The sequence below is a fragment of the Rhipicephalus sanguineus genome, chromosome 4 (assembly GCF_013339695.2).
Source record: "Rhipicephalus sanguineus isolate Rsan-2018 chromosome 4, BIME_Rsan_1.4, whole genome shotgun sequence".
NCBI lineage: Eukaryota > Metazoa > Arthropoda > Arachnida > Ixodida > Ixodidae > Rhipicephalus > Rhipicephalus sanguineus.
The window spans coordinates 3788556-3810197 of NC_051179.1; the positions used below are offsets into that span (position 1 = coordinate 3788556).

General features: G+C 51.0%; 1 protein-coding gene across 2 annotated transcripts in view; it reads right to left on the minus strand.

The window, feature by feature from the left end:
- The window catches only part of LOC119389302 (monocarboxylate transporter 12), a 372577-nt gene that overhangs the window by 202687 nt on the left and 148248 nt on the right, over positions 1 to 21642 (minus strand). Inside the window, exon 3 of one of the 2 annotated variants that reach the window (XM_037656510.2) lies at positions 15802 to 15945. The exons of the other annotated variant lie outside the window; for it this stretch is intronic. Coding sequence (XP_037512438.1) covers positions 15802 to 15945 — 144 coding nt within the window. The remainder of the gene's footprint in view (positions 1 to 15801; positions 15946 to 21642) is intronic. 2 annotated transcript variants of the gene reach the window in all.

Consider the following 21642-nt stretch of genomic DNA (forward strand, 5'->3'; position numbering starts at 1 on the left):
CCTGTGCTTGTTGCGCTATTGCACTATGAATTCGTACCAACAAGCTCGGCTTTCCGTGCTACTGCGAAACAGATATACCTTGAACAAGAAGTACAGTACAGTAAGTTTTCATTCAAATGAAACACAATTGGTCGGAGTTATTAAATTTTCAAGCGAACATTTATGTTCATAAGCGTTTAATGCTGCAACATATAAATATATATAAACAAATTTGAGAATGTATCGAAGTATCTTAAGATACAATTGGAATGTATCGTATCGGATACAATCAGTGTTGCAGTATCTTGTATCTGTATCTCATGTACTTCTTGCCTGAGTATCTTGTGTCATATCGCGATACAATTTCAAAGTATCTTTGCCCAGCCCTGACGTCCACTATACAAAATATTTCCACACATGTGGCAACCTGTGGCGTAATCGGCACTTTTAATTATGACCTAAATATTCGACTTCTAATGTGCAACTATAAATCGCATTACTGACAGCCTTATTAGTGTCAGTGTCGCGCGTACCATCGCAACTGCGGAAGCGCTTCTCCATTGGAAGTTGTAGCCGAGCAGTGACGCCACAAAGAACACGCGGAGAACTAGGCTCGAGACGGTGTTCCGACGCCACGCTACAGGCCGCACCTTTTCCATCATTTTTTTATGCAGCGGCCGTGCATTGCTACAACTGCAGATAGCCAAAACTTGTACATAAAGCTGCGCTCAGAATTCGCACTTGGGAGTATCGTAATCGTCGGTTAATTTTTCAGGTGCTGACAATGCTCGCGTTTCGATTTAGCGTGCTCATTTTGGCGCTGGCGGGAATGTGTTGAAAATAGAAGAAAATGACTGCCGTATAGGGGGCGTAGGTATCGTCATCATGGGGATTAGGGTATCCTTTTAAAGGGAAGAAGATGGGGCAGCCACGGCGTCGCCCTCATTTCTCTACAAGGACGACCAGGAGGGTGCCCTGACGTAGGCGGCTAGACAGACAGACAGACGGACACGGACAGACAGACAGACAGACAGACAGACAGACAGACAGACAGACAGACAGACAGACAGACAGACAGACAGACAGACAGACAGACAGAAACGGCCCAAGTGCCTTCAGTTCGCGATGAAACGCCTGGCATTTAAAATCGTTCATGCCCAGGCAAGAGGTGATGCGTAGCGCATCTAATGGTAGAGGCCTGGCGTATCGATAGCACTGGTAGCACATGAGCGAGGCAACTGTCGATTAACTTGCATAAAGGGGAAATCAAATCCCCGAACAGGTATCACTCACGTAGGCCCCGACGCGTGCCGGATTGATAGGAATCACCTCTTGCGTAGGTGTGCCTTCTATGCCCCGATGAGCCTTTGCAGTCGGCGTTCGTGTTGTCGATGTTAACACGCCTGCCGTCTTTCATCATGAGTACATGGGCTCATACAAGAAATCCTACAAAGGCACAAACTTGTGACTTTGCAGAAAAGTTGAGCTAGTGGGCCTCGTCGTAGAAGACATGCAGACGATAACAGTGGAAGGATGGTTCCGACGGAAGTAGGTGCGAAACTTTTCAGAAGTGGCAGCCGTCATTTCTGAGTAGATCTGCTCGAACTAAAAACGCTTAGCACTTATTTATGCAATGCATTGCAAGCCACGCATGCATTTACATTAATGCTGATATTTCTTGAGAAATTTGTTTCGTTCTTATGTTTGTATGAAACTGCAGATTTTTCCAATTTACATGCGCATGTGCCATCACGACAATGAAACGAAAGTTTAGAATCTATTGTTTAACCACCTTTCACCAAATATCTGGCTAATATAACGGCCTGTCTGCCCTCTCTAGGAACGACAGGATCTGAAAGGAAAATTATAACTTACGCAGTGCTGCATTTATGCAAATTCTGTGTTTTACAAATAACATGCCTATCTACCTCTACACCTATGAGTTCTAGTGGCAGCCGTTTAAAACAATGTTCGCCCCGTAGCTACATTCTTTACCAGGTTCGGTGCAATATATTCTTATGCCTTCTTATACACTGTTGTTTTGTAGCGTTACCTACACTTGCCTAGCCAGAGCAGGTTTCGCGGGGGTCATCATTAGCCGTGCTGCGCATGCGCGCGCGACTCGCCGCTGCTGCTCTGCGCATTCGAGAGGGGTGACGTCGTAGCCATGGCGGCTCGCAGCTATTAGATGCGAAGTATCTTAAGGCGGAGCTCAATCCGGTGGTGGTGTGCGGCATGACCACCCTTACTGCGCATGCGCATACCCTCTCCGCACACCTCCTCTCCATTCCCTCCTGTCATCTACCCTCTCCCATTTCCCATCTCCACTTTCCCTCTCCCCTCCCCCTTTCCACTCTTCCTCTGGAACGCGGGCTAGACATGCCGAAATTCTCTCCTGCGCAACGCCGCGATGAGCTCGAGCGCATGCGCGTCCCCTCCCCTTCTCTCTCCTCTCGTACGCTGCCCCCTCTCGCCCGCCTGTCGACCGCGTTCCCCGCTCGCCCTGTGAGAATTAACGGCCAGGCTAGATGGAAGATACGACGCGCGTAGCGTCGCTCTTCGCGTTCCGCGACGCGAGCTCGGTAGCATGCCCAACAAACGCCAACGGAACGCGATCGTGCAAGTGCTCCGGCTTCGCATCTACTCATGGTCCCCTTTAGCGGGAGATGGTGTATTCGCCTTCGCTGTTGATGTAAACAGGGTTATGCCCAGAGGACCGGAGCCAGCCAGAGTCCTGGGGAGATGTCGAGGAGAGGAGCCCGGAGCTGTTAACAGTCGTTTATTACATTATTTACAGGTAGCGTGTTGCTACATGATGGGGTTAGCGTCATGAAAGCTTTCGAGCTTCTGGGAGCTTCTCGGAGCTCGTGAGAGCTTGAGAGAACTTGTGAGAGCTTGTCGGGAGCGCATCGGCGCTCGCATTTTATGTCCTGGCCTTCCCAGGGTTCCCTGTAGGAAAAAACAATGGAGGCCAGGACAGTCCAATGAAAATTTCCATCTTCACCTCCGCCCCCAAAAGGGGAAGGTGAAACGCCGCCTCCTTCCCAACCCACGAAAGGAGAAAGAGGCACGTCCAGTTCGTCCCATGGCGAGGGAAAAACACTGCCCACCGCGCACACACGGCACAGCACGAAGACGTTGAGTTTTACGTGGAAGTCAATTTCGTAGTCTGTTGCAATGATGGTTATGCGCGAGGCAGACCACGAATTGTGGAAACAGCGGCAACAAGGCGCCACGGAGAACGTGGGAAATGCATCCGCAGACGGTTCCCAGACGCTGGGTCCTTTGTCCGGGGCACCTTGACGACAAAGCAAGCCGCCTCGACGGCCAACAACTCTTCCTAATCTGTCAGTCGGTCAGGCGTGCCCAAAGGGTTTTACGAGGGGCGCAGACAACCTGAGAATATTAGACGAACGAACTTCGTGTTGTCGCCGCTCTTGGGGCATCTCTGGAACCGCTGACCCGGAAGAAATCAGGGTAGTCTTAGCCGCAACGTCTCATGCGTCAAAGCGGCGCCAAGCCAGGCAGGCCGATCATAACACTGTGCAGTCGCCGTCTGACAGTGCGCTGGTGCCGCTTAATAGCGCCTCTGACTGGCGTTTGCAGGTGGGTAACACCATGGAGAAGGAGAGCGCAAATGCTGCTCAACGGCGCAGAAGAGCCGAGAAGCTTATGTCATCGGATCCCGAAGTAGTTGCCTGGCAATTAGCGCTTCAGCGTAAGAAGAATGAACAGAGGAACGCTAAACGTGCTGCGGAAAGCTAAACGTGCTGCGTAAATCTGGAAAGCTCAGAATAATCAGCTGAACCTTTGCTAACGCTACATATATCCTGGCATAGCCGAGCTAAGCCACTGCAAAATTTTTTTAAGCGGGCAGAAGCAGTGTCAACTTGACCTGCGCGTTTATTTTCAGCGCGCAGAATTTCTTGAGAAGGAACTTGAGGCGAGAGATATGAAAAATTCCATATTTTACCTCTTCATTTGCACAGTTATATGCACTTAAGTTGCACTTAAGTTTAGCTCAGGTTTTACAGATCTCGAGGTGTGCTGCCGACACACCTGCTTCTCTTGAGAAGTGTCCATTATTTAGCGAAGTTAAAACATGTACGTTTAAATGTATGCTTGCTAAAGTGAAGACGGATTCAAATTCATTCCTATTGTAAAATACGAGGCAATAGCCCACGTAATGAAGTGCCTTGAGTAGAAATTACCATGGGATGTTCTCCATCAATAAGAAAAATGGCAGGGGGCGTTTCCCAGCGCTCGCGCACCTCACGTCGGCTCCGCAGATTTTCTGTAGGCCGTATACAGGTAATTTCCTCACGAGTGCGTAGAACAAATTCTCAGGATCATTTCGACGCCAATATTGTCCCGATCCTCTCCTGGGGCGGCCCAGGAGAGCCGACCTAGGCCTACTCAAACCTAGCTCGAGTGCGGCCTCCAGCTGCTTCATCGCCGTCCGTCTCCTGGCTGCTCACAACGATACGTACGTTGTCAAAGGATAGGAAGCGTCTCCCGAAGAACTATCGGACGGTTCCTGGCAGTCGCCAGGCCTTCGCGCGCAAGAGCAACGCCGCGCGGCATTACGCCGCGCCGCTACCGCCAAAATTATGCCCACCACCATGTCAGCCTCCCCGCCACCATCTTCGCCGCCATCGAAGCAGACCAGTGCTTCGTCACCTCGGCCCCGCCGTCGCGCGCCGATTCCTCGCCTCCCGGCCGACACCATTCACGTCATCGGTCGTCCTAAAACTTCCGCCTTACTGCAAGCAGCGAACTTTCAAGATCCCGTGACACAGTGCGGATCCGCACGGCTAACAATACTTTCACGCTCAGCGTCACCGCTCGTGCGCAAGCCTACCTCTGCATCACATCCCGCACGGTGTCCAGAACTACCTTCACTGTACATATTTACGCTCCTCCACCGGACGACGCCCTGCGAGGCATTCTATACCATGCATTCTACGACTTCATGGACGAAGCCATCCTGGAAGATCTCCAGGTTAGTAACCGTATTCTTTCCATCGTGGGATACCGCCGTATGGGCAAGACTCCTCACATTCTGGTCGGCCTCACCGAAACCAAGGTACCCCGGTGGATTCTCTACCATGGTGTCTACCTTCGCCTTCTTCCTTTATACAACAAGGTTGAGGGTTGTTTCAATTCCATATTTCACAGCGCAAGACGACAACACAGTAAGGAACACAAGACACACGGAGCGCTGACTGACAACTGATATTTTATTGAAACCAGCCAGTCTTTTATACCACTGGTGGCGAGGAGAAACGGGGAAGGTACATGCGCGGAAGGGTCATTAGTGCCGGGAGAAAACAGACCTGCGTCAAACTTCACAGTCAAGATATTTGATTTCTTTTTGGGACAATGCTACTGAGGGTGCGCTTATACACTTATCTTGCAACTTCGCTATCACATGTGCCTCCTTTATTTCTCTTGTTAGAGCATCACGATGCTTGCCTATTACTTTGCTGTCTCTGTACATCGGTTCACATGGTTCGCTGTCACTCTCGTCAGATCGACAATCTCTGCAGTGTTTGGCAACGTGACCACAAGTGGCCACGCGTGCGACATTGTCATGGTGCTCTTTTAGTCTTTGGTTTATGCATCGTCCAGTTTGTCCCACGTACTCTTTCCCACACGAAAACGGCAGGGAATAAATTACACCTTTCTTGCACTCGACAAACTGCTTGACATGCCTGACAGTACATCCACGTGATTCTCCATTCCTACGGTTAACCTTTTTGCACATGCCAGCCAATTTTTTGGGAGCCGAGAAGACGACTTCCACGCGACGAGAATGACAGCGAACCATGTGACGAGAATGACAGCGAACCATGTGAACCGATGTACAGAGACAGCAAAGTAATAGGCAAGCATCGTGATGCTCTAACAAGAGAAATACAGGAGGCACATGTGATAGCGAAGTTGCAAGCTAAGTGTATAAGCGCACCCTCAGTAGCATTGTCCCAAAAAGAAATCAAATATCTTGACTGTGAAGTTTGACGCAGGTCTGTTTTCTCCCGGCACTAATGACCCTTCCGCGCATGTACCTTCCCCGTTTCTCCTCGCCACCAGTGGTATAAAAGACTGGCTGGTTTCAATAAAATATCAGTTGTCAGTCAGCGCTCCGTGTGTCTTGTGTTCCTTACTGTGTTGTCGTCTTGCGCTGTGAAATATGGAAGCTAGAAACCAACTCGCCCAACATATTACCTTGTTTCAATTGCTGCTGGACCGGCCACCACACCGACGTGTGCCCCAAGCCACGACAGGATCGGTGCCACCGTTGCGGCGCTACACATCCCCCGCCCCTCGCGGGCTCACCGCCCACATGCACATCTCGCTTCATCGTGTGTAACGGGAATCACTCGAAGCACAGCTCTACATGCAAGCATCGCTATGCACAGCGCCCCCAACGCCAGATGACTTTGCCACCGGCAAATCGCTCCTCGTCACAGCAACCCGCAGACGCTGCGCCGACCCCTAAGAATGCAATGGCACGCAGCACTGCGCCGCCACCGAAGGTGCCCCTTCCACCCGCCAAGACGACTGCAGTTTTCCCATCCCTCGCCGTGACGGCGCCCAAAGCAGCTTCTCAGCCCACTCACTCAGCGTGGTCCTCCCGCGGTGCTCCACCAGCACTTCCGTCGCCGCAGGTCGCCGCACTGCAGCAGGAAAACGCCTCTCTACGACAACTTGCCGCACAAGGTTCGTTGCTACAGGTACAGAAGACTGAAATCACGTCCCTCCAAGCCCAGCAGAGCACGGTTGAACAGAAGCTCGAGGCAGCCCTCGACCGCTTATCTCCTCTTCCCTCATCCACCGCCTCCGCCTAGGACATGGACACTCATATGATCATATCTCATGGACACTCAACCCGCCGACGGGTGCGTCGGCAAGCGCAAGAGGCACACCACGCCTCTTAGGTCTCTACACCTTTGTGAGGAAATCCAAGCAGCCATCAAAACGGCTCAAGCGGATTTCGAGAGGCGCCTAGATAGCCGCTTCAATTCTGTTCGCCAGCTCCTAACGGCACTGCATGAGGCTCTAAACTCCTTGCGCACGGACCTTGCTGCATTCCCCTCGACCACGTCCCTTCAGTAACTTCAGGAGACGGCCGGTACCCTGCACGCTTTCATGCTGGAGAGCGTGCTCGAGAGCGCCTCATATTCATGCTCGAGAGCGCCTTATAACCATATCGTGGTTTCGGTATTGGCCTCGAGGCCCACCACTGGAAACGCCGGCGCCACCGTCGGCGTGACGTGCTTGGCAGGATCATGTGGTCTCAGCGGCCGCGCCGGCTGCTTGTGGAGCGCTGCCGCGTGCTTTGAAAACGAGTTTCAAGCACCACATGCGCTGGTGTCTGTTCAAATACGGAAGTTTTCTCGCATTTTCTGCTCAATTGAAACCATTTTAATAGAGTGGCTGCCTCCGAAGGCGACGAACATGGGGCTCTACCGCTCGGTGCCGCAGTGCCGGGCCTACGCAACGGAGCCCAGTGTCAGCCTGCACCGGTAACCGCTGGACAAGAAACTGCGTGAATGCATGGGTTGTAAAGCTAAGAACCGGCAAGTAGCCATCGGCTACGAGTCTTGTGTGCAGCAAGCACTTCCGCGACGAAGACTTTCGTTACTGCGTCGGGCCTGCGATATTCGGTGAGTAGCAGACAGCGCGCACTGAGACGATGGCTCACGCGCGCTTCCCGCCGGCAAATGATGCTTATCTGCCACAGGATGGAAAAGGCACTACTTTTTACCACGCGCGATACCATCTCAAAACCCTCCTGTGCGACCTCTTGATCTGCTGAACATATCGTAAGTGGCGCGAAGCTAGGAACGTGAAAAAGGGCCGGAGGAGAGAGACAGAAGAGCGCCAAAGAACGCGACAGAAGAGCGCCAAAGAAGAGCGCCAAAAACAGAAGAAAAGCGATCATGTTTGCTGTGCTTACATGCCTCGCAGTAAAAAAGAGCTTTTGCCATTTTATTCCGCGCATTCTAAGACTGTAAAACGTAGTATTGCTCAGCATTGCCTTCAATCCGCGCTGCGCAGATCGTGTCCGCACATGATGCAGACCAGCCTGTGTAATCAGATTGGCAGACTGGAAAAGGCTGGCTTTCCTCGGGTGGTCTTGTATGCCGTTGCCGAATCTCTGCTACGGAAGCTGAACTTCAGCACTCAGGAAGAGCACTCGAGAGAACAGGAGCGCGTCAAACCACAGGTGGTGCCGTACTTGCACAAATTGAGCCACAACCTCGAGAAGGTGGCCGCTAGGTTCGCAATCCCTGTTGTGTTTTCCGCTCCGAATAAACTGGCGCACTTGTGCCGACGAATCTCTCGTGCTAAGGAGCAAGGGTGCCAAAAGAGGCACGTAAAACCTTTCAGGCGTTGTGCCGAAGGGGTTGTATATGAAATTCCCCTGAGCTTTGGCAAGACCTACATCAGTCAAACGGGTCGGTGTATCAACGACCGCCTCAGGGAGCATGCCAACAGCATAGGTAAGAGTGATGGTGCGCACCTTCCCGCGCATGTCAGGTCATGCGCGTGTGCGCCACGTTTTGCGCAAGCTAGGATTATCGGCAAAAGCAGAGATCAAACAGCAAGGGAATTACTAGAGGCGTATCATATTAGAAGTAAAGGGTCCGCTTGTGTCAGTGACACATCCATTGTTCTCTTTCAGTCTGAGTTGTCCTTCTTTAATGAACTGCTCACGTGATGTCATGTTTGGGGTAACTCTTCCACTCCACTGCGCATGTGTGGAAGTTTACCTGTTTTTCAGCCTGCGCTGGCAATAAACATTTGGTAGTTTGGCGCTCCTCTGTCTCTTTCCTCCGGCCCTTTTTCATGTCCCTAGCTTCGCGCCACTTACGATATGCTCAGCAAACTAAGGCACCAACTCGCCCAAAAACAAGTTCTTCTAGACCTCTTGATCGTCGGCCCCGTGCTCAGCGTCCACAAAATCGGCTGCAGATGCGCAAGTCATTGTTTAGATACGTTGAATTAAAACACGCACAGGGTCCCTTATGCATTCGTTAAAGATGACTAGAAGGCGAAAGCCATCTTCTTCTTCTTGTCACTCGATGTACTGATTCTCCCGCGCCCCCCTCCAAAAGCGTTGTGCACCGAACGCGGTTTTGCACGGCCTGCGTGACCGCTCACGGAGGCAATGCAAAGGAAACATGTCGTGTGAATACGTCATCATGCGACATCCCGTTATCTCACGTCATGGTGATGTCATAATGAAGTTGCAAATTTATGAGGTCTGTGACGTCATGATGACGTCATATGTTGACCTCATCACGTGACGATTACTTTTTGCGTCACTCGTCTTGGCGCCGCGACGGTCAATCTTCCCGTTTGAAGAGGCATCTGGCTTTCGCCTTCATAAGCTACGCGACGTTTGCTTGTGGACGTACATAGCGAGAGAGTGAAATGCTGCATTTATGTTGGCAATAACATTTTTTCAGTCAAGCTTGCGTTCCCCTGACGCAAACAATATGTCCCACATTTATTTGTGTCAATCTCAAACTGACGTTGGGCCTCTCCAACCCCATGTATTTTCTTGGAGCCTCATTTATTTACGTGGGAAAGATGCCACCCTGTTGGCGTTAAACACGACACTGCTGCCAAAATTGCTGCGGTACTCGTCAAATATTTACTTTCTTGTGTTGCGGCTGCTGGTTGCTGCAATAACTTCTATTTTATTCACCGTTACTTCACGTTCACGTGCGTCCTAGTTCACAGCCGACGTTTGCAGAACAAGTCCGGCGAACGTTACTGTATTTTCTTTCTTTTCCTTGACGTTGCATGCTACTACCATGCTCGGTCTCGTAGACTACTTCTCCTTCCACCAGCAATCTCGAAGTGGTAAAGCTTTGGTCTATGAATTTGTTGATGACAGAGAGCGGCAAGTTCACTGGAATGCAAATGGAACGATAATTAAGAAGCATTAAAAAAAGGCATCGCATTTGCTCGCGTTTTATGTGAGCACCAAACGAAACGAGTGCACTGAATAAAGAAACAGAAGCAGCGGCATTTGCCCGCTGAGAAGGCCGATCAATACGCAGTGCGAGACAGCTTGTCAAATGACAGTGAAACGTACACGAATTTAGACAAAAAAAAACTGAATCGTCGGGATGGCACATCACAAAGTTGCCATGCGCACCGAAGCCGTAGTTGTAACGAAATTGTTTTTGAACTGCCCTGATAGCGTCCGCGCAACAGTAGTTGTTTGTGTACTCACAAATTCTCATATTTTGCGGTCTAAAGTTCACAGCGCGGTGCCAAAACGCGCTCGTAGCAAAAGCGAAACCATCAGTACGAGCATAGATGCAGACGCTCATACATGCAGAGGCACCGTCAGTCGTCACGAACTCGTGCGATCGCTGGCTTGAGGCTCTTTCTGATATGCTCCGTTTGGTTATACGGGCAGTCTACTCTAATGAGATATTTCACATATCTTGCACTCTGCGAGTGACTACCTTTCACGCAAGAAACCGGTTCGGAGTTCTCCAACGCGGTGACCGCTCGGTTTTCTGCAGAGAGACAGCGACTGTACACTATCTTGTGCTTTCTGTTCGTCAAAAATTATTCTTTTCACAGGAAAGAACATATTTCTTTTCGAAAGTAGCTGCAGAAATGTCCCGGAGGGCTTCCGCGAGGTGATTTTGTAGAGCGCCTACAGCAAAACCTATGGGGCGCGCGCCGGCGGCATCCTGCCTAGCACGCAATCGAGGCGCATCCGATAGAGGGCGACTCCGTAACTCCTCGCCGCCAGTACACACGAAGCCCTCAAAATATTGGTTTGCTACGTAAGTCTATGGTTGTCCTATCAAGGGAAAAAAGCTGGAACTGGAGTGGCGAGGCCAGAACGGCCCGGGTGCGTTCGCGGACAAAACCCGCTATTGTTTTTGCATTTGTTTGGTGGTGCGTGGAGATATTGGCCCTTTATCTTAATCTCACGGACTAAACCTGTGTTTGCAGCCTTATATCCTCACTCGAAATTTACTGATAATATGAACAGCAAACTCGGGTTGCATCCTTCGGCCCTTCACGAACCGACACCTCAGGCGCCAGTGGCATGACGGGCGCTCGTGTGAGCCTTTCCCTCTTGCAAGCATCGACGAAACATAGACGGCCGCTTGCAATAGTATGCGTCGACATCGATATCGTTTGACAAGAATGGACGGCTCTTTTGCAGCACCGTCTTTGTTCTCTTAATAAGGCGAGTCGATAGATATTTAGGTGGAACTGTCAGGACGGGACAAATGCGACTCGTGCGTGTGTTTCGCTCTTTGTGTATCCCGTCCTGCAATGCAGTGTCCTGCTACAAGTGACGCGATTGATTGGGGCAGTCGCGTCATCACGGCGCGGAGCAAGCACACGCACGGGAAAAAAAGGGAGAAAAACTTGTTCGAAAAAAAAGAAAATTGCGGCCTGGACAACTGTATACGTCTACTATATGCAACCTCCTATGGCGCCATCAAATAACAGCGTCGAAAGAAACGTTTAAATTATAATGACAGACCGATACTTGGTCAACACGCGAGACATCAGTGTATACTGTACTCACGGATTCAAACATGACATGAAAATTTTTAGTATAACGACTTGTATGCGCGATTGCTCGAGATAGCCATGTCATGTCGCGACGAATATGATCGCTAAAGATAATGTTGCGGCTGACCTACGCGTTCGAGTCGAAAATACTCCGACATCACTCGAACTGAAGACGGTAGAAACGAAAACATGCGCATTACTTGACCCTAAATTGTCCCATTTCAATCCGTGAGTACTGTGCCTTGCGCTACACATGCCGCGCGACTCTTATCGTGGCACGTAGAACCCGAGAAATTATGGCACACAAGCGAGAGCTTATTTGCATTTCTTGCTGCGAGCAGCAAGACTGCAAGTTGCTCACTAGGCTAGAAACAGGCCTCGCGGTACCTCGTCGCCATTGCTCGCCAATCGCGTTTATACCGGGTGTCCCACGCAGCACGTACGATTTAAAAAAGCAAACAAAGTGCATACTGTCCCCTTTACACTACAGTAGCCGCTATTATTTTATGGCTTGATCAGTTTTAAGAAAACTTTGTAACTCGACAAGCCTAATGACCAAAAAGTCAGTGAGGCACATATGTAGGCATGTTTAAATGATATCTTGCTGCGCTATTTCCAGCAGCGTATTCTTCACGTTGATAAACGATTGATAAACAAAGCCGGTGAAATGTGAAAAATACCACGTGACTACCCTCCCACCCGCAAAAGAAAGCAGCGCTCTCAAATAAGCCTGCTGCAAACCGATTGCTTGCTTGCTGTCCGCCGCCAGAGACAGCGCTGCGCACTTTGGAAATGGCACGGGGCGAGCGCCAACAACAACTGTGTCGCAATGTTAGAGATTCCTCGCTTCTAGGCCGCTATCATTATCCTTATCTCACGGCCGATTGATAACGCGCCCGGAGTGATGGGGTGACAACTTTTTTTTAAATGCGAAGCATTTCTTAGCGAACTTCTACGACTTTAAGCGTATCTATCTATCTATCTATCTATCTATCTATCTATCTATCTATCTATCTATCTATCTATCTATCTATCTATCTATCTATCTATCTATCTATCTATCTATCTATCTATCTATCTATCTAGCCGCCTACGACTTTGTGCTCTCCTGGTCGCTTGGTTAATCGAATGTACAACAAAGTTGGTATGGTGTAACATGACTGTATGACGAACACAAATGACAAGTCATAACATGAAAATCATGACACGCATGTCATGTACAGCATGACTTACGTGCCACGCTCATGGGGCGCTGGCGGCCGTTTCGCTAGCTTGATATATACCAAAATTGGTATCTTGCGACATGACTGTGTAACTGTCACGAGTAAGGAGAGGACGTATGGACGACGAAGACGACGAAGTAGGAGGAGAAGCACGCGGAACAGGCACGAGCGCGTGCAGGGTAGCACACGGCGCGATGCGCGTGACACGAGCCGTGAACGAAGGCAGCAGTTCGATGAGCTGGCATTGTTTGCGTGGCTACTGAAGAAGAAGGTCGCATTGGCAGCTACGTTCTGTCAACGGGAAGGCAGCGAGCGTTCGATTCCGGAGGCCGTGACGCTGGCACTCCGTGGCGTGGCCGTTGACCTCGACGACGCTTGGGCGAGGCTCCTCGGACGTGCTGCAGCACCTTGCGGCAATTCCGGGCGCACCAGCAGCAGTCCCCCTTCAAGCTTCAGCCAGCAACAATCCCCGGGACGCCACGTCATCGGTACAGCAGGGGCCGAGCTCGGACTTAGTCCCAAGCGACAGAGACGCCTTGCCACGTCAGCGACTGGGAAAAGGCTTATGGCAGCTTCGTGGTCTGTTATGCATCAGGACGACAGTTCATCGGGACGACAGAGGATCGTCGGCGACATCGGCTGGGGAACCAGCACAACAGAGGCTGGACTTACGGCGTGTAACGGAACCAAGTAAGAGTGTTCCATTGGCGAGGCCTAAGTGGCCAGACAGACTCTAGTAGCGACGCGAGTCGGAGGTGTAGAAGTACTGAGAATTGTGTTTATTTTCGCATATTGCTCTCTTTGTAAGAATTTCATTGTTAATTGTTTTGAGTGTTTTTCTCATAGTTTTTCTTGTGTGCAATTAAATTATGTTTGCTGTGCCTACCTGCGCCTTCTCAATCTACAACGCACACGCCTCCGAGATCGGTGACAGTAACGAACATAAATAACACGAGTTAACGTGAAAATCATGACACGCATGTCATGTACAGCATGACTTACGTGCCACACTGATGGGGCGCTGGCGGCCGTTCCGCTAGCTTGATCTACCCCGAAATTGGTATTGCGCGTCATGACTGTGTGACGAACATAAAAACACGAGTTAACATGAATATCATGACACGCATGTCATGTACAGCATGACTTACGTGCCACGCTCATGGGGCGCTGGTGGTCGTTTCGCCAGCTTGAACTACCCCGAAATTGGTATTGCGCGACGTGACTGTGTGACAAACTCAAATAACACGATTTAACACGAAAATCATGACACGCATGTCATGTACAGCATGACTTACGTGCCACGCTCATGGGGCGCTGGCGGCCGTTTCTCTAGCTTGATCTACCCCGAAAATGGTATTGCGCGACGTGACTGTGTGACGAACATAAAAACACGAGTTAACATGAAAATCATGACACGCATGTCATGTACAGGATGACACGTGCCACGCTCATGGTGCGCTAGCGGCCGTTTCGCTAGCTCGATATACACTGAAAATGGTATTGCGCGACGTGACTGTGTGACGAACATAAATACCACGAGTTAACACGAAAGTCATGTACAGCGGTGAGCACTCTTAGGGTGAACACGCGAGCGCGTGGCCGACGGCTCTGTCGGCGCCGCGTAACGGTCATCGGTGGAAACATTGCGCATGCGCATCATGCGTTCTACGAAATACTCTTTCCACCGCGCGCACACAAGCGTATCCCCAACAAGCATATCTATGACGCAGTGCGCGTGGTGGAAAGAGTGTATCGCAAAGCACATGCTGCGCATGTGCAATGTTTCCAACGATGGCTGTTACGCGGCGCTGATAGTGCCGTCGGCCACGCGCTCGCGTGTTCACCCTAACAGTGCTCACCGCTGTACAGCATGACTTACGTGCCACGCTCATGGGGCGCTGGCGGCCGTTTCTCTAGCTTGATCTACCCCGAAAATGGTATTGCGCGACGTGACTGTGTGACGAACATAAAAACACGAGTTAACATGAAAATCATGACACGCATGTCATGTACAGCATGACACGTGCCACGCTCATGGTGCGCTAGCGGCCGTTTCGCTAGCTCGATATACACCGAAATTGGTATTGCGCGACGTGACTGTGTGACGAACATAAATACCACGAGTTAACACGAAAGTCATGTACAGCATGACTTACGTGCCAGGCTCATGGTGCGCTGGCGGCCGTTTCGCTAGCTTGATCTACCCCGAAGTTGGTATTGCGCGACGTTACTGCGTGACGAACATAAATAATAGGAGTTAACATGAAAACCATGACACGCATTTTGCTAAACGACATACAAGACGATGTATGCAGCTCTTTGCTGGCTGCTTCACATTACATCGATTCCCACAATGCGTGGGATCTGCCGGCTTTTTTTCTCTACAATCGTTCCTTGATATGTTTGAGGGCTCTGCTTCCTTGTACAGTTTAGTCGTGTGATATTTTCATATTTCGCCCGCTTTCTTTTTCAGTCAGAAAAAAATGAGCGCGCAATTAGCGTGCTGCTATAAATGGAAAAGTTAAATATCACTTAAGCATGCATCATTGACATTTCAACTATGCGGTGAGCACTTAACAAGTTACAATATTAATTACAACTAATCAATTAAACCTCATTAACAAACAATTAGTAGTGGCTACTCCTGTGTAGTGGAAACCATGTGCACAATGTTTGCTTCTCGTAACGCCGTTCCTCTTGTTTAAAATTTTACTGCGTGATAGTTGGGACACCGTTCGGACACCGCGTATATGCTTGCACTTTGCTCTAATCTGATGCACCGCAGATATGGCCGGCCCTGAATAAAAGAATGCCTTACAATTTTCTGCAGTTAAAGCCTCACGCCGCCCATGTGAAGACAGATACTCCTTCCTCCTGCCGGCCTAAGAAAACTGGTGTTCATTCAAGGGCAGCAGTCAGGCGTCTCGAGTGAAATGCACCTGTTTATGAGAAACACGCCTCCCCGCACGCGCCTTCTGTTTGGTGGGGAAGCCATGGGACGCTTTGCTCGAGCAGTCACTGCACCCACCTTGGCTGATGCTGTAGTAGAAGTTAATTTGCACCATCGAGGTGGCGGTGTAGCAGAGCACCAAACCCGTGGCCGAGATGAGCGTTGCCATGACCACCAGGATCCGGTCATTCAAATAGTGTGTCAGGAAGCCCACCGAGAGACCTGCGGTGCATGGCAATTAAGCTCTGTTCGGTTCGTTCATCAACCTTAGCGAGAGAATAAAGAAAGTCTGACGATGCCAATAGGTAGCGCTACGCGGGTATGTGTACACGTATGGTACGAAGGGAAGTCAGCAGGAGGGGCGCAAACTTCAGCTGTACTACTTAAGGCCAAAGCAGCTGTGAATCAACATCAGCCTAACATGTGCCTAAAAACCAATAACAAAAAAACATGCCGTAATAAAAGACTACAGCACAAACGCCAAACAACAAGCATTGACGATAGCAATATGCAGAATAACAGTGATCATCAGTGGCATGCGCAGACACTGGAAACAGGCGACTTGTGTTATTCTGCATATTGCTATCCTCAATGCTTCCTGTTTGGCGTTTGTGCTATAGTATTTTGATACAGAATTTTTAAAATTGGTTTTTAGGCACGTGTTAGGCTGATGTTTATTCATATTGAGGTGTTTTGGCCTTCAGTATTACAGTTGAAGTTTGCGCCCCTCCTGTGTACTTCCCTTCGTTCGTGTTTTTTCGCGCAGCCCTACCATATGTGTTCAAGAATGCACCAACTAGCGCAAACAAGAGCTTTACTTTATGGGTATTTGTACGGTGCCTCGACGCCAGCGCTTCCGCTTCCAGGGTGGAGACACATTTTGACCGCGCCGCCGTTTGTTCGTTCGCGGGGAGCCATATTAGATCTAAAGTGTCAGGCGGATCGCGCGGGGACGGTGCTGCAAACGCGTTGGTGTTTAAGTTATTAGATCAGTTGTTTCACTGCTATGACACGCTGCTGTGCGTCACTGTGTACTGTTTCACATGCGAAAGGCCAACGGATCTTTCGCTTCCCCCGTAACGGCGAACGAAGACAAAAAAGTCACAGTTTCGCCGCAACGGCGAGCAATGAATGCGATAGCAATGAAACAGCTCGCCATTTCCAGCGCGTCGCTCAAGCGCGAAGGACGCACGAAAAACACACAGGACGAGTGCGAACTACCATGCGTCACAGCTCGACACTTAAAGCGCGCTGCTCAAAAATAAAGAAGGACCCACGAAACGAACGCACAGGTATACACAGGACGAGCGCGAGCCAGCAACTGTAACAGTTGTTACTTCTTTCTGTTTGAACAGCGCACTCCTTTCGCAAATTCGGCCGCTGCAGCGAGCGAAGTGACCTTCGTATGCTCTGTACCTTTAGCGCGGGCATCGCGGTGAAAGCACGAGACATACAAACCACCCCCCTCACGAGAAAAGCGCGCGCCCGGGCGACCACGCCCTGTAGGGCTAAGTGCGCCTGGCGAGGCAGGAGGCGCGAGCGCATCTCAAAGAGCCGGGCGACGACCTGTAAAGCGAGCCCCTGGCGCCTTTTGCGCTATCTCGCTGGTGACCAAGAAAGCACGCTGAAGTAAATGGTGTATATAAATATCTCGCCGGTAGCATGCCGAAAGACGTACGCCTCGTGACCTAGCCGTCTAACGCCTCGCGCTGCGGAGCGCGGGTCGCCCGTTCGATTTCGCGCTTCGGAAAAAAGTTATTTTCCTTTGTGGCTGTTATATATATATATATATATATATATATATATATATATATATATATATATATATATATATAATTATAAAGGAGATTTATTGGGCGTCGAGCTTATCGTTGGTCGCGTAATGCACCGAGCACAGTCCGCTAGCGCGAGGCTCTGCTGCACCCTCGATGCTGCTGCTTCTGCGCCGGAGTACTTCGTCTTCGTTACAATAAATCGACGCCCAATAAATCTCCTTTATAATATATATATTGTAATGCAAAGAAGCAAGAGACAGAGACACAACGCCTGTTCAATAGGCCGGCTGTTCCATTCTGCCTCCTCTATCTCTTCCTCGCACAAGCCGATCGCGCGCTAGTGCTATGTGCCGTTCTTCATCATTACACACGGCCATGCTGCTAGTATGGCATCCTGTCAACATTGTCTTGTCTGTAGCCGTCCTGGACACTTCACCGGCATCTGCAGCACTAATGTCTGGTGGTCTGCATTGGCTGCACCTCAGTGGTCGGTCTTTCCAACGCTGCAGCCTGTCAGGACGTTCTCTCAAAGACAACTCAGGAGGGCGGAATTGGCTGTGCCGTAGTGGTCGCTGCACGCTCAGCTGACAACTTTGTTGCAGCAGTTTGGGGCGCTGGTCTCCATCCCCGTTTGCGCGCTGGGCAGGCAAATATTTGCACAGCGAAGAATGAGTACAAGCTTGGACAAGCTGTGGAGCGTGGTCGTGCTTCGGTGTAGCAGCGTCTGCGTTGCTGTTTCTGCAATCGTTAGTTCTGCTGTAACAAGGACAAAAGGTGGTCTCTGGTGTCTCCGAACCGCGTCCGTACACGTGAACGCCCTCGTAGCTTCGTTCCACGTCGGAATTCTTCAAGTTTTTCGAAGGCATCTCACTACTTTGTTCGAGCTGGTCGCCGTCCGACCGGTCAGTGGCGGATCCCACGACGGCGAGAGCCACTTCGCCCTGATCCGCGCGGCGCTCAGGTGGTGTACCAGTTGTCAGAGTAAAGCACTTGCCGTCGTCAGCAGACTCGCACGTGGGGCTGCCGGAATGGTCGATACTGGCTCCGTCGGCCTGGAGCGCAAGGCTTGCGGAATGGCCGATGCCGGCTACGTCTGCTCGGGTCGCATCGATAGTCTCCGTATTGGCTTCTTGAGCGAAGCGTTCTCACCCTCGGCCGGTGACTGCCGTGAAGCCAGTGGATGTTCGTCCGCCTGGTCACAGAAGGTGATTTTGGTATCAGCAGACACTTCGGATTGTGGTCTGTCGACTTGGTAGCATTGGGATGATGCGGTACTTGGAGTCAAGCGGCTGAGGTTGACTCCAGAAGAATCTACGGTGAGGCGAACTTCGCCAGAGAGGAGGTAGTCAGCCCCTAGGATCATATCAGCGGGCAGGTCCTTGAAGACGGGAACGCCGGCAAGGAACTTGCTCCCGGCTTCGGTTTGGAGGTGCAGGTCTAGCGCCCCGACAGGAAAAGCGCAACCACCGAGGCCACGCAGGGGTGCCTCAGGCCATGGATCGAGTCCGCTGGGGCATGGCGTCGGTGCAGCGCCGTGCGTGGAGCGCCAGTTTGCACAAGAGCCGTAAGCTCACCGATTCCGAGCACGTGGACCTGCACGGTTAGAAGTGGCCGCGTTTGGTGGTGTGTGGCTTGATATGGTGGAGCTGGTGGTGTAACGTCGATCCGGCCGGCCGAAAACAGCAATGAGCCTGCCACTCCATTCGGTCCAGGAACGCTGCTTGACACATTCGTACTTGTGCCATGCCTCGGCACCACCGCGAAGGCGGTCTATAGCCACCAGCCATTTTTGGTTGTCGTGCCAGGCATGGCGAGAGCCGAAAGAATTGATGGCCTCAATCCACAGGGCAGCGTCGTCCTGGAAGCCTCGGAACTCCGGCACTGCCCAAACAGCCGATGATGAAGCGGTAGATGCGAACACGGAGTTGGTCGACGCCAGGACGTCGAGCTGCTTAGACAGTTGCGTGAAGGCATGCAAGACCTCCGCGACTCTGTCGGGTGAGGCGCCCGATGAGCAGGAAATCGCGTGCGCGGAGTATGCGGCGGTCGCAGTACTCACGCCGGCGAGATCCACGGCCAAGGGAGCGTGGACGGCGTCTCTTGGCGGCTCAGATATTGGTAGACTCTTTGCTACTCGATCCACACCTTTGGAAATTTGGAAGCGTGAGCTGCGTTCCCAGAAAAGATCCTGGGCGCCGTGAGGTCGTGAACCGGTAGCGCGGCGTCTGTAAACTGAAGTAAAGCCGCCGAGGAGGCCTGGACGCCGTCCCCAGATGGTGCTATCAGCGCCGGCAGGTTGACAGGTACCGAGGAGGCATGGACGCCGTCCCGGAACAGCGCTTGGTGCGGCGGCAGGTAGGCCGGTTCCATGGCCGAGGAAGCGCGGACGGCTGTCCTTGGATGGCGGCTCTGGAACACCGATGACGCACGAGCACAGGCGGTGTGGGCCTTAAGGCTTCGTTTTCGACGACTGCGCCATTGTAATGCAAAGAAACAAGAGACATAGACAAAACGCCTGTTCAATAGGCCGGCTGTTCTATTTGGCCTCGACTATCTCTTCCTCGCACAAGCCGATCGCGCGCTAGTGCTATGTGCCGTTCTTCATCATTACAATACATATATATATATATATATATATATATATATATATATATATATATATGGCCGCGCCCGTGTCTCCAACAAGGCCGCGGTCCTTTCTTTTCGGACGACCCTCGTGAACGTCGCCAAAAAATTGCCGCGGAAGAGCTCCCAGGTACGGAGTGCGGACTCCCGATTCTCGTACCAGATCCTTGCTGTCTTCCAAGTAAAAGTACACGTGGCGTAGGTTGTCTTCGGAGTTCCAGTTGTTAAATGTCGAGACCCTTTCAAGCGTCTCCAGCGAGGTCTCGGGGTCTTCACATGGTGAACCACGGAATGTCCGCGGCTCCCTGGGCGGCTGCATCACTATCGCTGCAGGGGACACTGCGGTCGTCATTGTGCTTCTTGTCTTCGTCGCCGTGGCTCTAGGTTTGTCCGATAGGGGTCCTTATTGGGGGGTAGTCCTAGAGTGCCTCGATGTCCTCTCGCCCGCGGGTGAGGAGGACATCGAGGCACTCTAGGTACTCCTTTCAGTCTGCGGCTGACTCGACTGTCGCTGACGGTGTCGGTGTCTTCTTCGTGACGTGGGCTGGGTTCACGGCTTGACGGGGACGTCCGGTACATGAACGAGCAGCACCTCCACCAGATGTCACGTGGTCGTGACGTCGACGAAGGCAGCAGTCAGTACGTCAGAGATCAAACTTTTCATTTGGCCGAACTTGTGGCCGCGAAACGGAAAGTCAAACTACAGCAATACACTGATAGCGGCGAACAGAACGTCGACCGTCGAACAACTGACAAGCGGTGAAGCGCGTTGGCATTTATACATGTTCCGTCGAATATTCCAGCGTTATCGCTGGTTGTCGCGCAAGCTCTAGAATAAGCTCGAGTGTTCGCTTCTTGCGCGCAAACTTAACAAAGCGATCTACAATAATGCCGAAGCTTCTCGCACAATGAGACGCAGTTTGCGCTGAGCGTTGCTGACAGTCTTTGTGGGCGAAAGCCGAATGCAGCAAAAGTGATAATAAGAAACGCAAGTGGCAATATGCTTCATGCCTCCTCCAGAGTGGGGGTGGGGGAGGGGAGAGGCCGCCGTGATAAACTGTATGAATCATAAGGAAGGCGGGAAAAAAATGGAAAAAAAGGAACAAAAAGCGGGGGGGGGTGTACGATTCGCTGAATGATTGTCAGTGGTACTATTGTCATTTTAACAGTAGTACGTTCGAAATTCCTCGAAGAAGGGCTTAACTATCGTTGGTTTCCGCTGTGTATGTACCATACCGAATCAAGAGCCCCCTTAGAAACGTTAATACGTGCTGGCTGGAGTGTATTGAACTTGTGAATAAGGTATGACTCTGTATATTTTCTGTCCCTTGGGGACCGGAAGTTTGACTGAAGTATGCAAAGTTTCAGATCTTCGAAATTGTGACCTGCTACATTAAAATGCTGCGCCACCTCTTTGGGTAACTTCTTCGCCGCGTCCGCAAGATGACCGTTTAATCTAACATTACCAGGTTGTGCCGTTTCGCCCATGTACCGTTTTTGACAATATGATCATTTGATC